Below are 26,858 nucleotides of genomic sequence, written 5' to 3'. Positions count from 1 at the left end.
TTTCTTTTACTACTGCTTGTAGCTATGTGAAATATGTATAGACTTGAAATTATTTATTTATTTGATTACACGCTAAGCATCACGGCCATGTGTGGTATAAACTTAAAATGACTGACCAAAAATAATCATGATATAAGAAGGTGCTTATAAAAATTTGCCCATTAGATTTCAGGCCAAATCGGGGCTTTGAGGGAACCGCAGGACCCTTTTTACTACACCTATTGAACCCCAGGTAAATGGTTAATGTTATCAATGCTGGACTTACCAAAAATAATCATGATATAAGAAGGTGCTTATAAAAATTTGCCCATTAGATTTCAGGCCAAATCGGGGCTTTGAGGGAACCACAGGACCCTTTTTTCTACACCTATTGAACCACAGGTAAATGGTAAATGTTATCAATGCTACAGCTGCAAACAAAATAAATATGCTGTTATCAAAATTTGAATAGCCGCCCTTAGAAATCGGCTTCACTTTTACAACTATCGGGCTCAGTATCCACTGCATTTTTACCTCCATGTCGAGGAGCGCCAAAATTTGAATTTTATTTATTCACTGATTTGGCTATTTGGCAGCTTTGAGCGTGTCTGCTTGACTGCTTCTGCTTGCGGGCTCAGTATCCACTGCATTTTTACCTCCATGTCGAGGAGCGCCAAAATTTGAATTTTATTTATTCACTGATTTGGCAGCTTTGAGCGTGGCTGTCCGGGCTCAGTATCCACTGCATTTTTACCTCCATGTCGAGGAGCGCCAAAATTTGAATTTTATTTATTCACTGATTTGGCAGCTTTGAGTGTGTCTGCTTGACTGCTTCTGCTTATCTAATCAGTTGAATGCAAATTTAGATTTTGCATTTTTGGAACAAAAAAATATATCGATATATATCGATATATCGACGAAAAATATATCGATATATATCGGTTTTCGATATATCGCAACATCCCTAGGCTGTCTGCTTGACTGCTTCTGCTTATCTAATCAGTTGAATGCAAATTTAGATTTTGCATTTTTGGACCTCGAGACAAGTCACTGAACTTTCTTTTTTGCCTTATACCGGGTTACACACATTGTAGAAATCATCAAACTTTTGTGAAAGTTTTTTTCTGCCCAGAGAAACAAAAGAACAAGATCTTCAATCAAACCTCTTGCAGTAAACTTGTGTGCTTTAATAAAAGTTAGAAAATATTCCAAATGGCTTTCTCCAAGTCTCTCTCCCTTGGAAATACTCTCGGTAAGGTTATCTCATGAACACTCTTTTGAATTTATTGCAAGAAATTCTACTCAGATTCAAAAGAAGTGAGAGATTATGTCCAAGTACTCATGTTTAATTGTACCTAACACAGTGATGCAAGTACCATTGTACCCAGTACCCACTGATCATAGACAAACAGTACAAATATTCCAAATGGCTTTCTCCAAGTCTCTCTCCCTTGGAAATACTCTCGGTAAGGTTATCTCATGAACACTCTTTTGAATTTATTGTGAGAAATTCTACTCAGATTCAAAAGAAGTGAGAGATTATGTCTAAGTACTCATGTTTAATTGTACCTGATGCAGTGATGCAAGTACCCTCTGATCATAGACAAACAGTACAAAATGTTATTACAGATGAGTCACCTAACAAATTTAAATCTTTAGTAATTTATTGTCTTCTTTATTTTCAGGATCTCAAGCTTTCAGGAAACCATGGAGCCGTTTATTTTCAATCCAGGTGTGCAATAGTCAAGCATCTCCATCAACGGGAGCCAAAGATTCATCCAAACCCAAAACAGCAATCCTTATGTTGAATATGGGAGGTCCAACACACACAGATCAAGTGTCAGAATACTTGCATAGGATTATGACTGATAGGGATATGATTCAGCTTCCAGTACAAGGGTAACTCAATCATCTATCAAATATTTAATTATTTGTGGTAAAGCGATAGACTCTTCACAAATTTGTGGGTATCACAGTATTACAAGACCCAAAACAGCAATCCTTATGTTGAATATGGGAGGTCCAACACACACAGATCAAGTGTCAGAATACTTGCATAGGATTATGACTGATCGGGATATGATTCAGCTTCCAGTGCAAGGGTAAGTCAATCATCTATCAAATATTTAATTATTTGTGGTAAAGCAATAGACTCTTCACAAATTTGTGGGTATTGCAGTATTACAAATGTTTAGAATTAATTTATTAATTTATTTCACAACACTTCATATAAATATTATAAATCATTTAGCAAGAGCATAAAGTACCAGGTTGTGTTAATTCCTTGTGCTTAGACAGATTACATACTTAATTTTATTGATTAACAAATGCCTATAATGCCTATGTCCCCAACCTCATATAAACCAAAAGATACCTAGTTGATTTCAACATAAGCTCAAATAACTTTCATTCATCAATACCATAATATTTATCATCACTTGTTTCTTTGACTTGTGATGCTGCCACTGGTCACTTCTTGATTAAAGTAGCTGCTCAATTGGCCTTACAAAGCTGAGTGCACTCCATAATGTGCTTATTGTAAGTTATTGTGGTCTAGTACTTGTATGTTAGATTATGTTAGTTCTTGAACTAGAGGTCTGTGTGGGTGTCATATTTGGAATTGGTTTTCAAGTTCCTTTTACTAGACTTTTATAAGTCTTGAAATTTCTCTCTCACTGCTCTCTGATTCTCTCTGATAAAAATAAAAAAAACTACCTACCTACATAAATTTATTTTTACTTTTTTATTTTCGAAATAAATGGGATATAGTGGGAAACAAACTGGCCAGGGACATTAGAATATACACAGAGAGGTTTCCAGAGAATCAATCATTTTCTTTTTCCATTTTTCTTTCCTTATTTTATGGAGACATTCATTGATATTTACCCATGTATTTATTTGCAGGAAGCTTGGTCCTTACATTGCCAGGAGAAGAACACCAGAAGTACAAAAGAAATACCAGGAAATAGGAGGTGGGTCTCCGATATTGAAGTGGACTCAGCTCCAGGTATGTAAACACTCTTCCCTTGTCTCTAGGGGAAATCGACTCTTGTCTATGGGGGAATGGGGGACAGACTCTATGGGGAAAATGTAAGGACCAATTAGCTCTTGGAGAAATTTAAACCACCAGCCTTGGAGTAGAATAAGGAATGCATAGGGAAACACCTGCATCAAAAATTATTTCCTAGGCTGCTAAAAAAAAAAAAATAAAAAAACATTACCTACCAACTTGATTGGTGGCTAGTAGGTAGGTACCCTAGGTTTCAAAAAAATCAAATCACATCAAATCAAACCCTAGTTTTTTTTACCTTTTGGTAAACTTCAAGGAAGACAAAGTTGCATTTATAATAATAATAGACTCTTGAGTGGAAGATAGCCACTAGGTGAGGTTAATGCCATAGGTGTTCTCACTTTCTAAGAACGAACCTTTTATGTCCGAACGCGCGATCTAACGCTTATAAGGCCGAGTTTCCACGCTAACTGGACTGGCTTCATGATTGTAAAACGATCACGAAAGTTTGATTTGAAACTAACTGAGGTTTTCCTAGAAATTTACCTAGTATAGGTACGTTCATAATTATTTGTGTCTTGGTGGGAAATCACAGTATTCATGTTTATACCTACTATGTATTTATTTTTAGGTAAGTTGGCTATTTAATAAAATCAGGTTTAAAAAAACGCATAGACATAAATGTTTAGAATTAATTTATTAATTTATTTCACAACACTTCATATAAATATTATAAATCATTTAGCAAGAGCATAAAGTACCAGGTTATGTTAATTCCTTGTGCTTAGACAGATTACATACTTAATTTTATTGATTAACAAATGCCTATGTCCCCAACCTCATATAAACCAAACGATAGTTGATTTCAAAGGGACTAAATCAGAATTTAAAAAAGAGCCCAGAAAAAGCTTTAAAAGTAATATTAGGTACCAAAGTTAAAAAAAAATTCTTAAAACCTCTCCGAACACTCTAAGCCTAACCGCCCCTAAAAGGTAATCCGGTTTTAAAATTCGACCCTAAATGTTAATTCAAAGGGACGAAATCAGTATTTAAAAAAGAGCCCAGAAAAAGCCTTAAAAGTAATATTAGGTACCAAAGAAAGTAATGATGTATTTCTTAATTATTGATAGTTCCAGGTTGGGCCATTAGTGAATTATTATGCCATATTACCACATTACCAGTTTATCTAATTATTATGCCATATTACCAGTTTATCTATTGTCCTTACTGCTTTCCCCCCCAAGTCAATAATAATATTGGTAAAAATAAAATAAAAATAAACATTCCCTAAAGTACATGAATAGGAAAGCTGTAGCTGCCTAATCTAAGGCAAGAAAGGGGTAGACTAATTGGCAAGCTAATATTATAGGATAGAACCAGTTATGTTTGTTGTGATGATAAAAAAAAAAAAAAAAAAAAAAAAAAAACTCATCACCTACCTACTTGATTGGTGGCTATTAGGTTTCAAAAAAATCAAATCACATCAAATCAAACCCTAGTTTTTTTTACCTTTTGGTAGACTACAAGGAAGACAAAGTTGCATTTATAATAATAATAATAGACTCTTGAGTGGAAGATAACCACTAGGTGAGGTTAATGCCATAGGTGTTCTCACTGTTCTCTACCACCTAACCCTTAGCTTAGAGCTCCTTTATTATGTGGTCAAATTCTCAAATAAATGAGGATAAAATTCGATGCCTCGGCTGGGATTGAAGCATTTATGTCTGTCTTGTGTCTCATTTATAGGGAGAAAAGATGGCAAACAAACTGAACTCTGTCTGTCCTGAGTATGGGCCTCACAAACATTATGTAGCATTCCGATATGCTGACCCTCTCACTGAAGAAACCTTGGACCAAATTGAGAAGTGAGTATTAAATACCTTCATAAATACCTTAACACCCAACGAAAATTTAAGCCTCCCCTCCCAAAAAAACCATGGTCTGTGCTGGCACCTTGCTAGCTATTTCGTTAATTTTGCAAAGTGGAAATACCACACCATTCCGATATGCTGACCCTCTCACTGAAGAAACCTTGGACCAAATTGAGAAGTGAGTATTAAATACCTTCATAAATACCTTAACACCAAACGAAAATTTAAGCCTCCCCTCCCAAAAAAAACCATGGTCTGTGCTGGCACCTTGCTAGCTATTTCGTTAATTTTGCAGAGTGGAAATACCACATCTTGCACTTCATTGTAAGACACAAAAGGTGACCATAAGGGACCATACCTAGGAATCTAGACAACAAAGAATCTTCAATTTAATCTCCATTTCTCACACCTTTGATTTAAATTCCATTTCTTAAGATCTTATCAGGATAATCTGATGAGAATTAGCTCTGTTCTTACACTTTCATCAGGATGTTAGCTTTGACCCTATCATCACAAGATAAATATTTAAACAACTCGAAATCCTAATAAATCCAATGAATTCTTGTTCTTTTCAGGGACGGAGCAGAGAGGGTGGTTATCTTCTCTCAGTATCCTCAGTACAGCTGTGCTACCTCTGGATCTAGTTTGAACGCCAAAAGGTGACCATAAGGGACCATACCTAGGAATCTAGACAACAAAGAATCTTCAATTTAATCTCCATTTCTCACACCTTTGATTTAAACTCCATTTCTTAAGATCTTATCAGGATGATCTGATGAGAATTAGCTCTGTTCTTACACTTTCATCAGGATGTTAGCTTTGACCCTATCATCACAAGATAAATATTTAAACGACTCGAAGTCCTAATAAATCCAATGGATTCTTGTTCTTTTCAGGGACGGGGCAGAGAGGGTGGTTATCTTCTCTCAGTATCCTCAGTACAGCTGTGCTACCTCTGGATCTAGTTTGAACGCAATCTACACTCATTTAAACAAAAAGTAAGTTCATAATCTCCTATAATGCAATATGAATGAGAATAGCAACCTCCGTGGCCGAGTGGGTATCACACCAGGCTTGCACGTCGGAGGTCCCTGATTCGATTCTCGACGGGGTCAAAGTTTTTTCGGCTCTGTGCTTGGAGTTTGGGGTGCACTCGGCCTCGTTAGGACAATTGAAGGACATGTATGTGACTAGCTACGAGTAGCGACCAGTGCCGGCATTACCAGAGTGAAAAAAAAATATCTAGAAATGACAGAGATAGTAAAGGAGGCTCTTAGTAATCCTGTGGTATCCACAAAAATTGCGAAGAAGCTCTCAGTCAGCTTCACTATAAATAAATTTCTATGAATACAATGGTGTAATCATATACATATTTCTGTGTGTTGATTCAGAGGTAGCCCTTCCAACATATCATGGAGTTTAATAGATCGCTGGAGTACACATCCCCTGTTGTGCAAAGTATTTGCTGAACGAATTCAGGAAGAGTTGAAGCAATTCCCTGTCGAGGTTCAGAAAGATGTGATCATTCTCTTCTCAGCACATTCCCTTCCTCTCAGGGTAAATATTACTTACTTATTTCCCGCGTCTTTGTAGGTACCAGCACATTCCCTTTCTCTCAGGGTAAATATTACTTTGTCATCCAGGCTTTGGTCACTCTCTTTGCTCGAATCACAAAACTAGGATGGTTTGATTCTGAGAAAGATGAATTCGTATTTCGAAATGTCATCCAGGATGTATCCAACTTTCTACAGGTGAGAAATGAGTTTTTTTTTTCAACAACATTTGGAACCTTCTTGTTGCTAACTCTTACAAACATTCCTCAATCATTCACCTCCTAGAAATGGAAAGAAGATAATTTCCTATGAATAACCATCTACCTATACCTATGGTATGTGCTTTGAGCTCAGATTGTCTGAGGAAGTGTAAGAGAAAGAGCCCAATAGGATATCCAAAATCCAGCTGTTCCAAGAATAAACCTTATATTTGCTAGGATAGAGATCACCTCCACAGGCAATCAAACCTTCAATCTAGCATTTACAAGGCAGGCTTGCTACCTTCCAAGCTTACTAAGCTGCCTGATTACAATAGAAGACCTCCTAGAAATGGAAAGAAGATAATTTCCTATGAATAACCATCTACCTATACCTATGGTATGTGCTTTGAGCTCAGATTGTCTGAGAGAAGGAGGAAGTGTAAGAGAAAGAGACCAATAGGATATCCAAAATCCAGCTGTTCCAAGAATAAACCTTATCTGCTAGGATAAAGATCACCTCCACAAGCAATCAAACCTGCAATCTAGCAAGCTTACTAAGCTGCCTGACTACAATAGAACAAATGAGTCTCAAGTTTTATCTCTCTGCCAACTCTGGCTTAGGTGTAGGGGCAAAATACACTAAATGTTGGGTTAAGCTACCTTCCATCAGTGTAAAAATTTCACATAAGAAAGGAAAAAAGCTTCAAAAAAGAAAAGAAAATCCTTAAGAAGAACTTTCTTTCTTATGTGCAATTTTTAGTCTGATCATGCCAGGAATGGCAAAACATGTCTCCCTGTCTAGATAAACAACAAAACTCCCTCCCCCGAACTGTGAAGACTCTAAGGTTACTGGTGTTCTTCTTTTCAAGATGAATCTTCACAAAGTCACTGAAATCCACCATGTGAGAGTAAGAGTTGTTGTAGCAGTGGCTGCAGATTAGTCAATATCCCGAACAGGCTCCCCCAACTTCCTCACTATAGTTCCCGAACAACTGCTTCGGTGGCGTAGTGGTCAAGACGCTCGCCTGGTAAACAGGAGGGCGTGGGTTCGATCACAGCCGAGGCATGGAATTTTATCCTCATTCATTTGAGAATTTGACCACATACCTAATAATGGAGCTTATTTTAAATTAGTTTGTCACGAATCCCTATTTTATTGCTTGCAGGTACAGAAAAATTCCAAGGTTTACCGGAGACTGAATGAAGTTCTAGGATTATGTGATGAAGCCACTGTACTCAGTGTGTTTGTCAGGAAAATGTAAGTACCACGAAACCTATGAAACTACACTTTTATACATGCTTTTATTTGACTTGAGATCTATGTATCCCTCAATGTTGATATAAAGCTTCACAAAGTTACTAAGTCTTCAATAGATTATTTGTTTTTGACAGAGAAAACCAGAAAACTTTTCTCCCTATTTCTTACTTCCATTTCCCTCCAACAGAAGTAAGAAATAATTGGGAAAAGGTTTTACGAAAGATTTAATAATAGAAGATGGTGGCGAGGCTTTTTACATCGATCCATTATCAACTGATGGAACGATTACGGTTATGGATGTATTTCTTGTTAAATTACTGTTGATATTTGTTTGATGTTTGAAGACTGAATTGAAATCCATTTCATTCCTACCTATTTTTTTTTTTTTTTTTTTTTTTTTCCTTTTTTGCATCTTTTAGTTTTAAGTTCTTATTTTTAGTCCCTAGATATTAAGAAATAAGAAATATTGTAAACGCCGCAAGGTAATATCAACAAGAAAAATAAATCATTATTATTATTATTATCTACTTTCAGAATAACCAATTTGAAGTATTGGGGCCGTAGTGAACAAATCATAACGAAGACGTTACAGCTACTGAATGATCTGTCTGTAGGATATTCGTGTGTACGCAAATTAGTCAAACTGGATGAAGTGCAGTTTATGCTCAATAACCATACCGTACGTAAAACTTTGTTTATATCTTGGATTCAATATTTTTTTAAGTCCTCAAGGCCCAGGACATTTTGTGTTTTGTAGGCTTATAGACCCAATGTCCAAAGTATGGGACACTGGGTCCTTATTTGAGTAGCGCGTCTACGAGACGCGTATGAGGCCAGTCTTGCGCTGAGCTTCTAGGACTACAAAAGGGAAAAGGCGAAGAAGAAGAGAAGAACTCAATAACATGTTACTCGGATATAGACCATCCAAAGATGTCCTACGCCTGAGTGTGAGCGCCCTTAGAAGAAGAAGAAGAAGAAATGCAGTTTCTTTGTGTTGTTATATCACAACTTTGGTGCTCACGGCAGCATTGTAGAATTTTTCCCAATATCTCAATAATCCTAACATCCAATGTTTACCTACCATGCACCGATCGCTATGCGCATTTATATGTCATAGCTACTCATTTTCCTCACGAGGCTGAGTGGGCCCCGCAACATCCAGTCACGGAATCAATCATTTGCATGATACAAATTTCTTGACCCCGCCGGGAATCGAACCCGGGTCTCCCGCGTGCAAGGCGAGTGCAGTGACCACTACGCCATGGGAGCTGACTTGGGATTGGCTCAGAACTGTCTGACATTTGATTTCATCGGGACGGCTACTGACGAGTCAACGACGCTCTTCCGATCTGTTCAGATACCTACCAGCTGGAGACCTGCATTTCTAGATCCAAACACCCTGAAGCTATTCTTCAACTTATACCACTCCTTGCCCAGCACACTGTCACATTTGGTGAGTAATAGGGGATTTAATTTGTTCGAACATCAGCCTGGTTTGCTTGGTTAGTGGCGCGTGCCTTTTATCCTGATGCAAAGGTGATGGAAGTGTTGAAAAAATACGAAAAATAATGCTGGCGTCATTCGGAATCAATGAATAAGCCTAACTTATATGAAGGAAGAGAAGAAGAAAAAGATAATATGAAGAAATGGCATCTTTTTTGTATCTTTGATGATAGTTCTCTGTCTAAGGGCAACCCACAAAACGAAGGCAGTACTACTTACACACTAATTCGGCTATACAGACCATGAAGGTCCAAAACCTGCTCTGATGAGCCTTCTCCACCTTGGTTTATCTTGTGCTGTCGGCGTCCAATTGTCCATTCCTCTCCTTCTTCTTGCTGGGACTTTTTTCTTTCTTTTTACTTGTGGAACATGAAAAGATTTTTGCTATCAATAAATCTATTATTATTATTATTATTATTATTATTATTATCCATTTTCGGTTGAAACCCTGGGGCCATGGTCTGAAAGCACGAAGAAATTTACCAAGGATATCGGAAGGCAACTCATTGAGAGGTCCGGAGATCGAAGAGCCGCTGCATTTCTCACGCAGAGAATATCTCTTGCGATTCAGCGTGGGAACTCTGCAGCGGCTATGGAAACACTGCCAATGGGCTCGTCGTTAGATGAGATGTTTTATATATTGAGTTGATTGTTTTAAATACACATTTATCTATGTAACCAGTCAAGCCAGGTTGTCGCCGTCTATCTGCCCTCCAATATTTGGAATTCCCTGTATGTTTGCACCTTGAATTATACCGAATAGAGTCAAACAAATGATTTCGTGTTTTGCAGAGTGAGCATTTCCCCTTCCTGGGCAACAACGTGGCAGACGTGTCAGAAATGAGATGCAGGAGTATGTTCTATACTTCACTGGGAAGATTACTCATGGTAGACTTGGGAGAAGATGAAGACCGGTTCGAAGCTTTCATGCTCCCCCTTACTAGTAAGTAAAACCATGTACTAAAAGCGGATAAAAATGCAACATTTTCTCATTACCTTGTATAGGGGACCTATACATGTTGGTGATAGTAAAAAGTATGCCAAAATTGGATATCATCAGGTTTGTGATCTATTCTACCCTGAAATACAGGATAGAATTTATTAGTGTACAGACTGTACAGTAGAAAAGCTCTTTGCTGCTTTTATTTTATTATTTCAGGAAAATATCCTCGTAACTTTTTTTTTCTTTTGCATTTGCAAACATTTTATTATGTTTTATTTGTTTCTATCACATTCCCAGGTGTTTTATTTTGCTTTGTATTTCTTTCTCCTCTCCTTTTTCTCCTCCCCTGTTTCTTTGTCTTCCTCCATCCCTCCCACGTCCTCGCTCTATCCTCCTGTCTTAATATTGTGAATCATATTTGAACTTTCAGATAAGTTCTTCCCTTCAGTCTCCTCCGAGGCAGACATAGTTGACAAATTTAAAGTCCTCCAAGTTAATAACAAAGGTAACTTCGTCACACTATTCTATTACTTGGGTCAATGTGTCTAAGGACGGGCCTCAGTAGGCGTCCACAACGGAGAACCGACTATCGACCCTCGCCTAGTACCGACCCAAGAGGAAATACATAAACGATGCTAATGAATAGAAGCGTCCTCAACGGAGCCATAACCATAGCACTGACCCGCGCAGAAAATCAAGAAATTGAGCTGAGTATTTACTCTGCGATGGTTGATGGTATCGGCGAGGGTTTAATTTCTATGGTCGCCGTTGTGGCCGCGCACTTATGAAGCCACTTTATCTTCAAACGGTAGAGATTTCCGTAAAGATTCCTCTTTGGAAAAAGGAAATACCTAATTCCAGTTTATCCTTTTCTTCATCATCTCCTTATTTTCTCTCCTACATTTTCTTTTATTTATTTATTTTTCATTATACCTACGTAAACGGGAAATTTGAAAAATAATTGGTCTCAGAAATCGGACATTGTTTTTAATTCCTCCACGCGAAATTTAATTTTTCTCCACATTTCTCGTACATATTTGTCTTGCACATATCGTGGACGAAACGGTATGTTCTAATAGTACAAATGTACGAGATGTGTGGTACGCGAAATTGCTCGTACATATTCGTCCCTCACTTAGGACGAAACGGTAGGTTCAATAGTACAAATGTACGAGAAAGTACTAAAATTGTGGTCTTCGGTTTTAATCTAATCGTCAAAGTGAATGTACTGAAAGATTATTTCGTATCGTGTTCTTCTCGCGAAAATGTACTAGAATGTACTAACATATTATTGTGTAACTGTAATGTACTCTCTCTATGCGTTTCTTCGCTCGAGAAAATGTACCAGAAAGTATATTATTTTTATTTTGTAATGTACTTGAGTAAATGTCTTTATGTCATGGGAAAGGATTCTTTTTTCTTTTCCTAATAATTTTTTACACAAACGAAGCGGAAGGAGTCATGTACTATGACGTCATCGCGTACGGGAGCGTATGCCGTGACGTCAGAGTGTACGATTTACCGGGTATTTTTTAAATCGATTTATCTCCAGATCTAAAAGACGTAGAAGAAAAATAAAAATCCCTAGTTCCTCATTTTTTCTGCTCTTTGACTTAGAAACCTCACTCAAGTAAGCGCGACTGTTCTATTCATAGTTTCGTAAATTTGTATTCTTTGCCGTTTGATGGCAAATAATGTAGGTGTTTATTTCTCTCGTTGCGTCTGAAATAATGTTGTAATCCCCTTTTAGTTCACTGACTGTGGGTATTGACTGTTTTATTTCCTATTCCCAGGTCGTCTCACATGGCTAGTATACATCATAGGCGCTGCAGTGGGAGGCCGGGTCTCGTTCAATTCCAATGAAGACCATGACGCTATGGATGGAGAGCTGGTGTGCCGCGTACTACAGCTGATGAACCTGACAGACCCGCGACTCCTAGGCCCGGGGCCTGGCTGTGAGAAACTGGAGCTTGCCATGCTCAGCTTCTTCGAACAATTTCGTAAGATCTATGTCGGAGATCAGGTACGAATTTTTGATCTTTCATTATTATGATTTAAGAGGAACTTAGTGATGGTGGGTTTCGCCAATGACTTCATCAGAGATTTCACTAATGGGAGAATTTTTAATGGTCCAAACAGGAGTTTTTTTAAAACTCCTCCTTTTTGGATCACTAAAAACTCCTATTTGGATAATTAAAAAAACTCCTCTTTGGATTATTCAAAGCTCCTTTTTGGACAGTAAAAAAATTCCCCCGGGACGGCCACTGACGAGTCATCTGACGACCTTTGCACTGTTCAGATACCTACCAGCTGGAGACCCGCATTTCTAGATCCAAACACCCTGAAGCTATTCTTCAACCTGTACCACTCCTTGCCCAGCACACTGTCACATTTGGTGAGTAATGGGGGATTTAATTTGTTCGAACATCAGCCTAGTTCACTTGGTTGGTGGCACGTGTCTTGTAAGCGGTAGGCAGCGGATTTGATTCCCACCCAGGGGACTCTTATCCAGATGCAGAGGTGATGGAAGTGTTGAAAAAATACGAAAAATAATGCTGGCGTCATTCGGAATCAATGAATAAGCCTAACTTATATGAAGAAGGAAAAGAAGAAAAAGATGATATGTAGAAATGGTATGTTTTTTGTATTGATGATAGTCCTCTGTCTAAGGACAACCCACAAAACGAAGGCAGCGTCATTTAAATACATTCTTACTTACTAATTCGGTTATGAATACAGGCCATGATTCCATGAAGGTCCAATACCCGCTCTGATGAGCCTTCTCCACCTTGGTCTATCTTGTGCTGTCGGCGTCCAATTGTCCATTCCTCTCCTTCTTCTTGCTGGGACTTTTTTCTTTCTTTTTACTTGTGGAACATGAAAAGATTTTTGCTATCAATAAATCTATTATTATTATTATTATTATTATTATTATTATTATTATTATTATTATTATTATTATTATTATTATTATTATTATTATTATTATTATTATTATTATTATTATTATTATTATTATTATTATTATTATTATTATTATTATTATTATTATTATTATTATTATTATTATTATTATTATTATTATTATTATTATTATTATTATTATTATTATTATTATTATTATTATTATTATTATTATTATTATTATTATTATTATTATTATTATTATTATTATTATTATTATTATTATTATTATTATTATTATTATTATTATTATTATTATTATTATTATTATTATTATTATTATTATTATTATTATTATTATTATTATTATTATTATTATTATTATTATTATTATTACCTAATAGCACTATAAATTATTTCTCTCTTTCAGGCCCTGGCATGTTTGGTTCAGATAGCGTCTGTACGCCGCTCCCTATTCAGTAACGCGGAGCGAGCGAGATTTCTCACCCAGCTAGTCAATGGAGTGAAGCAAATCCTACAGAACCCTCAGGGACTGAGCGATGCGAATAACTATCATGAGTTCTGTAGACTCCTGGCCAGATTGAAGAGTAACTACCAACTAGGTAAGCGTTGTTAGCTTCTCAATCAGCCTTGGGGTGACCACTGACCATTCTATCTTCCACTTGATTGACCTCAAGATCTACCCACCTCACTATATTCTATTCTATTTTTTAAGGTGGTAGGCTCTTGAAGCAGCTCCCCTACTCAACCAGTGATCTTTTCTTATATAGTGAGTTTTTAATGCCCGTATCCATAAAGTGGGTTTTAACTTGGTTTAAGTTTAAATCTCGGATTCGGATCAAGCAATCTGATCAACCATTTGGATTGGTTAATCAGAGGGTCAAACTTGAACCTAGTTTCAACTTTGATAGTGATCCTGGCCATGAGATATTTTTCCAGGGGGGTATTGAATGTTCCTACACTTTGCAAGTCCCTTATGAGACCTCAATGGTCTAATTGGTGTCTATTCTATTCTAGGTGAACTGGTGATGGTGGACAATTACTCCGAGGCGAAATTTCTTGACCCCGCCGGGAATCGAACCCGGGTCTCCCGCGTGCAAGGCGAGTGCAGTGACCACTACGCCATGGGAGCTGACTTGAGCGCCCTTAAAGTAGAGTCCATGGTATTCATCGTGATTTTTACTCTGCCTTTGCGTGCTCGCGCACGATCTTTACCACGGAAATATAAACCAGTCAAGCCTGGTTGTCGCCGTCTATCTGCCCTTCAATATTTGGAATTCCCTGTATTGGAACTCTGCAGCGGCTATGGAAACACTGCCAATGGGCTCGTCGTTAGATGAGATGTTTTATATATTGAGTTGATTGTTTTAAATACACATTTATCTATGTAACCAGTCAAGCCAGGTTGTCGCCGTCTATCTGCCCTCCAATATTTGGAATTCCCTGTATGTTTGCACCTTGAATTATACCGAATAGAGTCAAACAAATGATTTCGTGTTTTGCAGAGTGAGCATTTCCCCTTCCTGGGCAACAACGTGGCAGACGTGTCAGAAATGAGATGCAGGAGTATGTTCTATACTTCACTGGGAAGATTACTCATGGTAGACTTGGGAGAAGATGAAGACCGGTTCGAAGCTTTCATGCTCCCCCTTACTAGTAAGTAAAACCATGTACTAAAAGCGGATAAAAATGCAACATTTTCTCATTACCTTGTATAGGGGACCTATACATGTTGGTGATAGTAAAAAGTATGCCAAAATTGGATATCATCAGGTTTGTGATCTATTCTACCCTGAAATACAGGATAGAATTTATTAGTGTACCTTGTATAGGGGACCTATACATGTTGGTGATAGTAAAAAGTATGCCAAAATTGGATATCATCAGGTTTGTGATCTATTCTACCCTAAAATACAGGATAGACTTTATTAGTGTACAGACTGTACAGTAGAAAAGTTCTTTGCTGCTTTTATTTTATTACTAGCTGAGATTTTAGCGATCAAAAATTGATCTCAACACGAAGACGTCCTATATGATGCTGTTCGATTGGATGTATCCTTTATAAACAAACTTTATCTGCTAGACTAAAATTTCAGTTTGCCCTATTCGAAGAGTAGTCTAAAATAGTCTAATTCAGCGGTTCACAAACTTTTTTTCCCTACGCCCCCCCTTTTTTTTTAATTTGAACGCTCCGCGGCTCCTTTACTGTTTTTAATGTGATTTTCTCGGGGGTCTTGAAGTTCTTCACGGCCGCGGAACCCAGTTTGGGAGTCCCTGGTCTAAGTAATGTTTTTTTTTCTGGAATGTATCATTTTGTGTTTTATCTAACCAAATATTGATAGATTGATACAGATGTGAATTTGACTCAACACGAAGACGTCCTATATGATGCTGTTCGATTGGATGTATCCTTTATAAACAAACTTTATCTGCTAGACTAAAATTTCAGTTTGTCCTATTCGAAGAGTAGTCTAAAATAGTCTAATTCAGCGGTTCCCAAACTTTTTTTTCCTACGCGGCCCCTTTTTTTTTTAATTTGAACGCTCCGCGGCTCCTTTACTGTTTTTAATGTGATTTTCTCGGGGGTCTTGAAGTCCTTCAGGGCCGCGGAACCCAGTTTGGGAGTCCCTGGTCTAAATAATGTTTTTTTCTGGAATGTATCATTTTGTGTTTCCGTGTTTATGTAAGTAACCAAATATTGATACATATGTGAATTTGAACAATAAAAAATAATCGAATTGATTCATGTCGGTTGACTTTCCCGGCCACCTCTGGGAATGAATAAACTGAATGAACACAAATCAGTTCAAAAAAAAATAAATAAAAAGAGGAGTATCTTTGATAGGTATTTATAATAACTGTCTATCCCCTTAAGGTCTTATCTATTTATTTTAGGGAAAGCAACCTAACAGTACCTTTTGCATGTTTATTTGTCCACCCTCCCGTCCATTTCTCCTTAACGCCCTCCCACTACAGCTACCCCGTATACACACCGATATTCTTGGCGGCCGTGGAGCGTTGGTATGCCGAACCCGAAGTGACCACCCCGATATTGAAACTGTTTGCCGAGCTCGTGCAGAACCGATCGCAAAGGCTTCAGTTCGATGTGTCCTCGCCCAATGGGATCCTACTGTTCCGGGAAGCGAGCAAAATTATCTGCAGCTACGGGAGTCGAATACTAAGCGTAGAGGTAATGATAGCCCACCCGCACTCCTATTGGAGCAAAGGCTTATGAATTTAATAATCTACAAGTGTGTCCAAAGTTTATACTCCAAACATAGTTGTTAGTACATTTCCTTAGGTTTCATTGTAGAGTCTTATTGACTTGAGGTAACTGGTATGTACTCTTAGCAGTATAGTGTGTTCATCTTGGTTCGCCTTGATGTTCACATTACCATTTTTTGCGGGCCTCTCATGGGGCTCAATCATCTTGTTCTTGTTTATTCATTTTTTATTTAAAGAGTAAGCTGAGAAGTACATTCTAGTACTTTTGTTCATTCATTCGCTTATCACGGGTTTTAAAGTACATTCTAGTACCTATTTTACCCATGTTTTTAGAGAGATTTGGATTTCTATCAGTGATATACGTTTATGTAATACGTAAAAGAACCGATCGCAAAGGCTTCAGTTCGATGTGTCCTCGCCCAATGGGATCCTACTGTTCCGGGAAGCGAGCAAAATTATCTGCAGCTATGGGAGTCGAATACTAAGCGTAGAGGTAATGATAGCCCACCCGCACTCCTATTGGAGCCCTTGCCCTTGCTGGTTATGAATTTAATAATCTACAAGTGTGTCCAAAGTTTGTACTCCAAACATAGTTAACCGCGTTGATCGAAGAGGCGAATCTATGTCATCGAGGCAGCGAACCTGATCAGGTGTACCTGTCAGGTCTACCTGATAGTGAGTGGCTGGCCCAAGATACGATTCCCTCTATCAAACGTCTTCAAAGATCCGTGGCACAAGCTCTGCTTTTACGGATGGGTATACCATTTATACAAATTTTGTATGTTCTGATGTTGTTGTGTTATAAAAATAATAAATGGAAACTTGATAAAAATAATTAAAGTTTCCCTTTCTCCCCCCAGGTACCAGATGACAAGCTCTACTCGCACAAGCTGAAAGGCATTTCGATTTGTTTCTCCATGCTGAAGGCAGCCCTGTGTGGGGGCTACGTCAACTTCGGTGTGTTCCGACTGTACGGTGACGAAGCTCTGGATAACGCCCTCAAAACCTTCGTCAAACTACTGCTGTCTATCAACCAATCAGATCTCTTGGTAAGTAGTTTGACTATTAACCTGCCTCGTTGGTGTAGTGATCAAGATGCTCGCCTGATAAACAGGAGGGCATGGGTTCAATCCCAGCTGAGGTATGGAATTTTATCCTCAATAATTTGAGGATTTGACCACAATAATAATGGTAGCCTACTGCTATAAAACTTTTCAGTCCTATGTGAGCAGTATTAATCTATAAACAAGCACTATTAGATAAACTCTCTTAAAGAGATCCTTAGGGCCCAACGGAGCTCAAAAAGATTGAAAAAAGTCCCTTTTTGTGTTTGAGAATGAATACTACTGTCTAATTTCATCAAAATTGGAAAAGGGATCGCGTAACAAACAGACAAACTAAAAGAAAGAAAAAACGTCAAGTTAAAACTTGGAACAAACTGCGTTTGGTCTGGAGAATATCTCTTTACATTTTATTCAGTACATTCTAGTACTTTTTTTCTTGTGGAAGTACGTTTTTAACATGTTCCATGCGCGTTGTTTTAATATGGCGAGATTGTACAAACTCAACACTCGTTCAGTACTTTTCTCGTACATTTTTCAAATTGAGTACATACTTGAATGCCTTCTCTCCCATACTTATACCTGAAGGGGAAAATGAATGGACCATTTTTTCAATTATGAATATGAAATTATGAACTAAAATTTTTAAAGGCAAGCTACTGCTGGCTAATGCTAAAACAACTAAATTTTGTAAGGGCAATCTACTGCTGGTTAATGCTGAAACATTAGGTAAAAATTTAAATTTTCAAGTTTGACAGTACATTTACTATTTACCTAAATGCGAGGGTATTATTTAATTCTTTTTCTTTTTCCTAGGCGGAAGAGGTTCTTCGGAACGATCTTGTAACTTAAAAGAAAGCTAGAAGAAAAATATATAAATCTGTCCTGAAACTTAACCTAATTTCTGCATTTTCTCCCTTTTTAGGACTCTCTAAAAAGTTCAAAGTTGTTTAATTCTGCCCTAAAACTCAATTTATGCATTTTCTCCCTTCTCAGGATTATCCAAAGTTGTCTCAGACGTACTACGTGCTCCTGGAGTGCCTGGCGCAGGATCACATGAGCTTCCTGGCCTCTCTCGAACCCACCGTATTCCTCTACATTCTCTCGTCCATCTCGGAGGGTCTGACCGCTCTAGGTGGATATCATCAGGTTTGTGATCTATTCTACCCTGAAATACAGGATAGAATTTATTAGTGTACAGACTGTACAGTAGAAAAGCTCTTTGCTGCTTTTATTTTATTATTTCAGGAAAATATCCTCGTAACTATTTATTAGTGTACAGACTGTACAGTAGAAAAGCTCTTTGCTGCTTTTATTTTATTATTTCAGGAAAATATCCTCGTAACTTTTTTTTTCTTTTGCATTTGCAAACATTTTATTATGTTTTATTTGTTTCTATCACATTCCCAGGTGTTTTATTTGCTTTGTATCTCTTTCTCTTCTCCTCTTTCTCCTCCCCTGTTTCTTTGTCTTCCTCCATTCCTCCCACGTCCTCGCTCTATCCTCCTGTCTTAATATTGTGAATCATCTCTCCTTTTTCTCCTCCCCTGTTTCTTTGTCTTCCTCCATCCCTCCCACGTCCTCGCTCTATCCTCCTGTCTTAATATTGTGAATCACCTCTCCTTTTTCTCCTCCCCTGTTTCTTTGTCTTCCTCCATCCCTCCCACGTCCTCGCTCTATCCTCCTGTCTTAATATTGTGAATCATATTTGAACTTTCAGATAAGTTCTTCCCTTCAGTCTCCTCCGAGGCAGACATAGTTGACAAATTTAAAGTCCTCCAAGTTAATAACAAAGGTAACTTCGTCACACTATTCTATTACTTGGGTCAATGTGTCTAAGGACGGGCCTCAGTAGGCGTCCACAACGGAGAACCGACTATCGACCCTCGCCTAGTACCGACCCAAGAGGAAATACATAAACGATGCTAATGAATAGAAGCGTCCTCAACGGAGCCATAACCATAGCACTGACCCGCGCAGAAAATCAAGAAATTGAGCTGAGTATTTACTCTGCGATGGTTGATGGTATCGGCGAGGGTTTAATTTCTATGGTCGCCGTTGTGGCCGCGCACTTATGTCTAAGGACGGGCCTCAGTAGGCGTCCACAACGGAGAACCGACTATCGACCCTCGCCTAGTACCGACCCAAGAGGAAATACATAAACAATGCTAATGAATAGAAGCGTCCTCAACGGAGCCTTGACCATAGTACCGAGTACCGACCCGCGCAGAAAATCAAGAAATGGAGCAGTTGCAAATGCGTAAAAAATATTAATAAAAGGTCGATTCATACGTAAAAAGTAGTGAAAAATCCAAATCTGAGGTCAAAACTCCGAAAAAGTAACTTTAAAAGCTCGAAAATTCAATTTTTAATTGCCGTTCTAATGAAAAAGTTCAAAGAGTTGTGACGTCGGATATCACGTCAAAATGCCCAGAAACGCTTGCGCACAAACAAACGAAGCGGGAGTCATGAATTATGACGTCATCGCTTACGGGAGCGTATGCTGTGATTTATCTCGGGTTCTAGAAGTCGTAGAAGAAAAAGAAAAAATCCGTTGGTCCTCATTTTTCCTGCTCTATGACTTTGCAATATCAACCAAGTGAGCACAACTGATCTATTGAGCTGAGTATTTTTTATTCTGCGATGGTCGATGGTATCTCCGAGGGTTTATTTTCTATGGTCGCCGTTGTGGTCGCGCACTTACGAAGCCACTTTATCTTCAAACGGTAGAGATTTCCGTAAAGATTCCTCTTTGGAAAAAGGAAATACCTAATTCCAGTTTATCCTTTTCTTCACCATCTCCTTATTTTCTCTCCTTCCTTTCTCTCTCCTACATTTTCTTTTATTTATTTTTCATTATACCTGCGTAAACGGGAAATTTGAAAAATAATTGGTCTCAGAAATCGGACATTTTTTTTTTTTTTAATTCCTCCACGCGAAATTTAATTTTTCTCCACATTTCTCGTACATAGGTATTTGTTGTGGACGAAACGGTATTATGTTCTAACCCCCCCCAGCCCCTCCCCTTCTTTCCCTTATCCTTTCCTTACAAGTTTCCCCATCCGTGGCACAAGCTCTGCTTGTATGGATGGGTATACCATTTATAAAAATTCAGTATGTTCTGAGAGTTATGTTGAACAAACAATAAATGGAAACTTAATAAAAAATATATTTATCCTGGCATAACCCTCCTTCCATCATCCCTGTACTGGCATGCCCCTCCACTTGCTCTCTCCCTCCCTCTTTCTGTTTCTTGGTTTTCTCTTTCTCGCACATTACTGGATCTAATGGCGACCGAGGTCGAGTGGATTGGAATACATCACATGCCTTCAGGCACACTCCATTTGTCAAGGGCCTAGGTTTACTTTGCCCTTGGGATCAATTTTATTTGAAGAAACCCATAGAAATTTGAATGAAACCACTTGGACAGACCGCGGTCTGAGAGAGTTGGAACGTGTGTGGCAGAAAGGGAGACCTAGATTTTTCAGACCGTCTGAGAGACTGGGGTCTGAAGCTTTTTTTCGTCACACGTTCCGACGGTCTCTCCTTGTGAATCTCGTGCGAAAGAGAGAAAACCTCCTCAAAATGTATGAGCACCACTGCCTCGCAGTCAGCAAGTATACAGTTTGTTTCCTCGCATACTTTGACTGAAATTCCTTTCTTCTGAAACGGGCACCACTGCCTGAAGTCAGCAAGTATACAGTTTGTTTCCTCGCATACTTTGACTGAAATTCCTTTCTTCTGAAACAGCATCTACTTTTGTTTCTTTGTTTGTTCTCTGTTTTTTTTTTTGCATTTTGTGAAGAAACTCCCCCACACTAATGGCCAGGGCCACAATCTGATTTTAAACCTGTGGATAAGCAATCTGATTGACCGATTTCAAAAATTTCAGTCAATCAGATAGCCTAATCCTAGAGTTAACTTATCGTGGCCCAGGCCATTGTAGTAGAAGAGTAAAAAGACTAACGGGATAGATTCACATCAGATTTACTCTGTTCTACTTCACTCACATACAACAAATCGAACCCTACTTTCCGATTTGTAAACACTAAACACTTGATTTCTTCTATGTTCAACGTAGTTTTGCTGCTCCCCCTACCTAGTATGGTTGTATTTTCCTTTCGGACAAAGAACCGATTCCGATGGTGCGCCATCTGAGATTTCCTATGGTTTGTACAGGCGCTATTAGGCCAAAAGAGGGAAAAAGAGCTCCAGAAGCGAGGAAATTTTCGAAAGGAAAATGTAACTGTTGTTGTTTGCAATGTTGTACTTACCAATGTTGTCTCTTAAGGTGTGTGTGTCATGTACGGCCGTCGATCGATGTAAATTTATTATGGATCGACATTGATCGACGTGTGGATACACCTTTATTAATTTTTCACTCTGTAGAATGCTATTCACCCCCTCCTTCTTCCCCACAATCTCCCCTATCTGACTTGTGGCTGTGGCATGTGCTTCACCTTAGTTCTTGGCGGGTCCCACTGTAATCCTAGCTTTTAGTATTTAGTAATACGAATTTTTGCAGCAGGAGTTGGAAGGAACAATGGAAACTATAACTATATGGCCTGGTATCCGTAAAAGTAGGGCCATTTTATTTATTATTAAAAAAATAGGGCTGCCTAAAAGAGATTGACAACAAACGCCGACCCTATTTAAATAGGAAAAGGCTAGGAAGAAGAAGAATTAAAAAATTAAGCTCTGTTTAAGCCCTATGCCATCCTAGTTACCTTGGAGAGTAGCGCGTCTGCCTTGTCAGCGCTAGGTCGCGGAATTAATTCCCGGCCGGGGCGGATTTCATCCTAAAAAGATACGCTTCGTTCTGAGAACGGTTGGCTGTCCTCCTTTCAGCGTCCGTAGCAGTTTCGATAGTTCCTTCCAACTGTTGCGCTTACTCTAAATGCCGCTTGAATCTTGTTTATTATTTCCACACAGGTAGTTCCGTGAGCCGAATATACTGCTCTAAACAGAGTGGAGCATAGAGCAGGGTTTCCAACTAGCGGGCCACATGTGGCCCGCCAGACCATTTTCGTGGCCCGCGAAGCTTTTTGGGATTTGTACAAACTTACCTAATATTCCTTGGCGTACTGCATATTGCATATTTTATTTAAATGAAGGGGTAATCTTACTGTTTTGAAGTACCTCCGCCTTCAAATTTCCTTCATTTGTTGAATATTGTCTACCAAATTTCATCAAAATCAGACTTACCTACTGTTCAGAAGTTATAATGAACCAAACAACTTGTCGAGTTGAAAACAAAGAACCTCACTTCGTTCGATCAAAAATAACCCCGTAAATGTAAATATTCGGTTAATTTTAAGAAAAACACCTAAAATATATTGAAATAATCAAATAATTATTTAATTATATAATTTATTTAATAATCTTTAAAAGTAAAAAATTAAATAAAAAAAAGTAAGAAATACAACGAAGGGAGTCGCTTATTCTAAAATATAAAACTTCTCACTTTTTTATAATACCATGTTCAAGTATAGCGTTCTCCACTTGTTGTTGTTAATTTAGTACATTTCCTTAGGTTTAATTGTAGAGTCTTATTGACTTGAGGTAACAAATTTAGTACATTTCCTTAGGTTTCATTGTAGAGTCTTATTGACTTGAGGTAACTGGTATGTACTCTTAGCAGTATAGTGTGTTCATCTTGAGGGTTCGCCTTGATGTTCACATTACCATTTTTTGCGGGCCTCTCATGGGGCTCAATCGTCTTTGTTTATTCATTTTTTAATTAAAGTAAGTACATTCTAGTACTTTTGTTCATTCATTCGCTTATCACGGGTTTTAAAGTACATTCTAGTACCTATTTTACCCATGTTTTTAGAGAGATTTGGATTTCTATCAGTGATATACGTTTATGTAATACGTAAATGAAGATGAGTTAAGTATATTCATGTTAGTATTCACAATGTTTATCTCTCAATTACGATAGTTTCATCATAGAGCATACCTAAATATGTACATAATAATTTTAATATGTCGATTCCCTTCTAGATACAATGGTGTGTACAGGATGCTGCGCCACGCTAGATCATATTGTAACTTACCTGTTCAAACAAATTACTAACAAAGGTAAGCAAACAGCACAATTTGGCCAATTCCCAGCACGTGAAAAAAAGTATTTGCCTATTTTTTTCCACTGTGCGTATTTGCGCTAGTGCGATAGTCGATAGTATATAAACTCTTCAGAAAGAAAAATAAAATGCAGCCCATTTGTTCCAAAACAGTACGTACCTGCATTGTGTAATTGCAAAGAAAAAATCACCTGGTTTTCTATCGAGGAGAAAAAGTACTAAATAATATGTAAAAAAGTACTGAAATGTACTTTTTCCGGCATTATTATATGTACGTCCTAGTACATAAATAGTGTACTAGAATGTAGCACACATTATCTGTAGCACTTCTTAGTAGTTTAGTGAACCATAGAACGCGCAGATAGTTAACGGACACCTCTGAATAGGGGACACTTTTGGGGAAAGGGGGCATTTTCATCAGATTGCCAAAGGAAAACCTCCAAATAGTGGACACAACCTCTGAAACTGAGTGTGTCCGCTATTCGGAGGTTTCACTGCTTTTTAACTCGATCTGAGTAGCTACTGAATTGTCCTCACTAGGCTGAGTGCACACTGAAGGACCATTACTATTTGATTCTATGCAATTTCTCTTCTTGCTTTGTTCCTGAAAAGTACTAACTGTACTTAAAAAGGAACAAAATGATTACTTGTGACATTTTATAGAAACCATTAAACATATTATTTGTTTCCAGGCAAGAAAAAGTCAGGCCGACCCGGGGCCTCTCCAACGGGCACAGACATGTTCCTCCAGGTGTTGGAAGTGCGGCCTGAGATCCTGCAGCAAATCCTGAGTACCGTGCTCAACATTATTATGTTTGAAGACTGTAGGAATCAGTGGAGCATGTCGCGACCCCTGCTAGGACTAATACTACTCAATGAAGAGGTAAAATACTAAAATTATCCGCGTATAAAGTACTGAAATGCATTTCTACTGAACACTATTTGAGAAGTCCAGTTCCAAAAGTGGACATGTTTTGGAAAAACACGAGAAAAGAGGACTAATACTACTCAATGAAGAGGTAAAATACTAAAATTATCCGCGTATAAAGTACTGAAATGCATTTCTACTGAACACTATTTGAAAAGTCCAGTTCCAAAAGTGGACATGTTTGGGAAAAACACGAGAAAAACTCATATCTTGGTTTTGGTCTTGAAAAAAAAAAGCTAAAATCTTTTGGTGTTTGGTGTACATGGTATGTTGCATAGAGAACCCTTTGTAAAGCTGCCAGCTAGCTAGGCTGGTTAGGGTTAGTTGGGCGCTCAAATACTTCTTCTTCCTCTTCCTTCTCTCTTCCTACGTCCTTCCTCCTCCTCATCCTCCTTCTTCTTCTTCTTATCTTTTCTTTGCTGTGCCATGTCCCCGTTCAGACGGGGTCGGCAGAGCACCCACAAATACAATGGGAAGTATCTCTTCTTCTTTGCGTCCCAATAGACCAGAGGACCTCCGGAATCAGCCTGAGAAAAACAAGAGTCGTGATTAACTCAAACCGAGTTTGTTACCTCTGCCATTTAGTACATTTAACGCCAGCAATGTACTTTTTACTGTGAGAATTTGACCTCACTGTTCCCAGGTACTTTTTATTGTGAAAAATACAATACAAAAGGCAGCTCTCACCTGGGACAGGTCAATGACCAGACACTTGAGTACGATCGACGTGTTGGGCGGGGACATGTTCACCCAGCGGCATCGGGTAGGCTCAGTGTAAAAGCTAGGATAGTTAGGATTCACAATGAAGTACTCATTATCCGGGGATAATTCGGTGTAGTAGTCACACTCGGAGTAGACATCATCCTTATAGAGTCACAGCCACCTGTAGGTAGCCAAAAGTCACCAAACCTTATTGTTAAAAAGTGCCCAGAGTGCCAACTATTGTTAAAAAATTTCTTATAACTTATTGGCCATCTAGCGAGGTATCCATTATCCAATTAGGTAGACCTGATCAGGTGTACCTGTTAGGTCTACCTGATAGTGAGTGGCTGGCCTAAAAGCCCTTAACCGAGACGGTGGGATCTCCACCAATAGTACCATTAGTACATTCTACTTGTATTACATTTATTTTGGACAGTGTTGTACTTTTTATCGTGAAAGGCAATCTTGATCAATAGTACATTCGAGTACATTTAATGTGGACAGAGTACCTACTTTTTAGTGTTCATTATTATTAGATTTGATACTTTTTAGTGTGAAAAGTTCGGATATATGATGGGCTTTCTGTACCTACTTGACAGGCATCCGTGTTTTTTCCGTAGGTACACAGCTGTTTCTCTGACACATCGTGAAACACTTCCTGGCAGTCCGAAACAGGTTTCACACTGAGTGATGTTTCCATGAGTACCTTGGACGTGGGACCTCCGAACGAGGTTGTTCCCCAACCTGGAACAAAACTACATGGTATTTCTGGCAAAGTTGACATTAATTAGTTATATTAAGGTCAAAGTTTCGAGATGTCCAGTTTTGGCACTGTTAGTACATGGTATTTCTGGCAAAGTTGACATTAATTAGTTATATTAAGGTCAAAGTTTCGAGATGTCCAGTTTTGGCACTGTTAGAAAAAAATGTCCTCTTTTGGAACTAGGTTACCCATTTATTTATTATGTTAAGGCAGTCACTTCAGGTCGCGGTAGTTCAATTTTCTCAATCTAATCTAATGCAAGTTGTCTTGGAAAGTACTTACGTTTTTATGCAAAATAATATTCTCTTTTTTTACTTCCCCAGTATTTCAATCAATTGAGGGAAAACATAGTGCGAGGACAACCGCCGGATAAGCAAGCGTCCATGGTACAGTGGTTCGAAAACCTAATGAATAGCATAGAACGAAATCTTCTCACGAAAAATAGAGACAGGTGAGTAGATGAATGAGTTTTGTTATCCTACTCTTCATTATCCGTCAGTAGTAGGTAATTCTCTGGCCTGGCTAGGCAACTTCAAACAGGGTAATCTGGCTGGGAGACTTTGAACAGGGAGGATACCAGCCTGAAATTTCCCTTGCTAACGAAATAGCAAAGGTTGAGTGCGAAGGGCATCCACTCGTAAAAATTTTGTAGCCAAAACCAAAGGTCAGCCCAAAGCAATCACCTAGCTAGGGCTGATTGAGAGGCTGACGAAAAACGCCGACCCTTTCTAAACACGGAAAAATGCTAAGAAGAAGAGTAGGTAATTCATTGGTTAAGGGACATTAAACAAAGAGTAGAATAACCTTAACTGTTGGACTATAATGACTAGATTGGTATAAACTGGAAGCAGAAC

At 38.3% G+C, this 26,858-nt stretch overlaps 1 protein-coding gene and 1 long non-coding RNA gene across 2 annotated transcripts; both read left to right on the top strand.

Moving 5' to 3' along the window:
- The first annotated feature begins 960 nt into the window (after nt 1–960).
- On the top strand, nt 961–26,478 carry LOC103505224 (exportin-7-like). The gene is made up of 23 exons (XM_026820581.1): nt 961–1,231; nt 1,665–1,878; nt 2,884–2,986; nt 4,736–4,854; nt 5,757–5,858; nt 6,252–6,417; nt 6,480–6,611; nt 7,780–7,871; nt 8,406–8,550; nt 9,160–9,324; nt 10,167–10,317; nt 12,111–12,361; nt 12,617–12,712; nt 13,652–13,844; nt 14,740–14,898; nt 14,961–14,983; nt 15,239–15,294; nt 16,219–16,432; nt 17,328–17,516; nt 18,525–18,663; nt 23,532–23,609; nt 24,304–24,494; nt 26,328–26,478. Exons 1-23 carry the CDS (start codon nt 1,192–1,194, stop codon nt 26,457–26,459), a joined length of 3,150 nt encoding a protein of 1,049 aa, XP_026676382.1. The 5' UTR covers nt 961–1,191; the 3' UTR covers nt 26,460–26,478.
- Nucleotides 4,989–5,515, top strand: LOC113465776. Its single transcript, XR_003390384.1, has 2 exons — nt 4,989–5,038; nt 5,436–5,515. It is a non-coding gene; the product is annotated as an uncharacterized LOC113465776 (long non-coding RNA).
- Nucleotides 26,479–26,858: the final 380 nt, after the last annotated feature.

This window comes from Diaphorina citri, unplaced genomic scaffold (genome assembly GCF_000475195.1).
Source record: "Diaphorina citri unplaced genomic scaffold, Diaci psyllid genome assembly version 1.1 scaffold158, whole genome shotgun sequence".
NCBI lineage: Eukaryota > Metazoa > Arthropoda > Insecta > Hemiptera > Psyllidae > Diaphorina > Diaphorina citri.
This window is presented reverse-complemented; position numbering and strand designations above follow the sequence as displayed.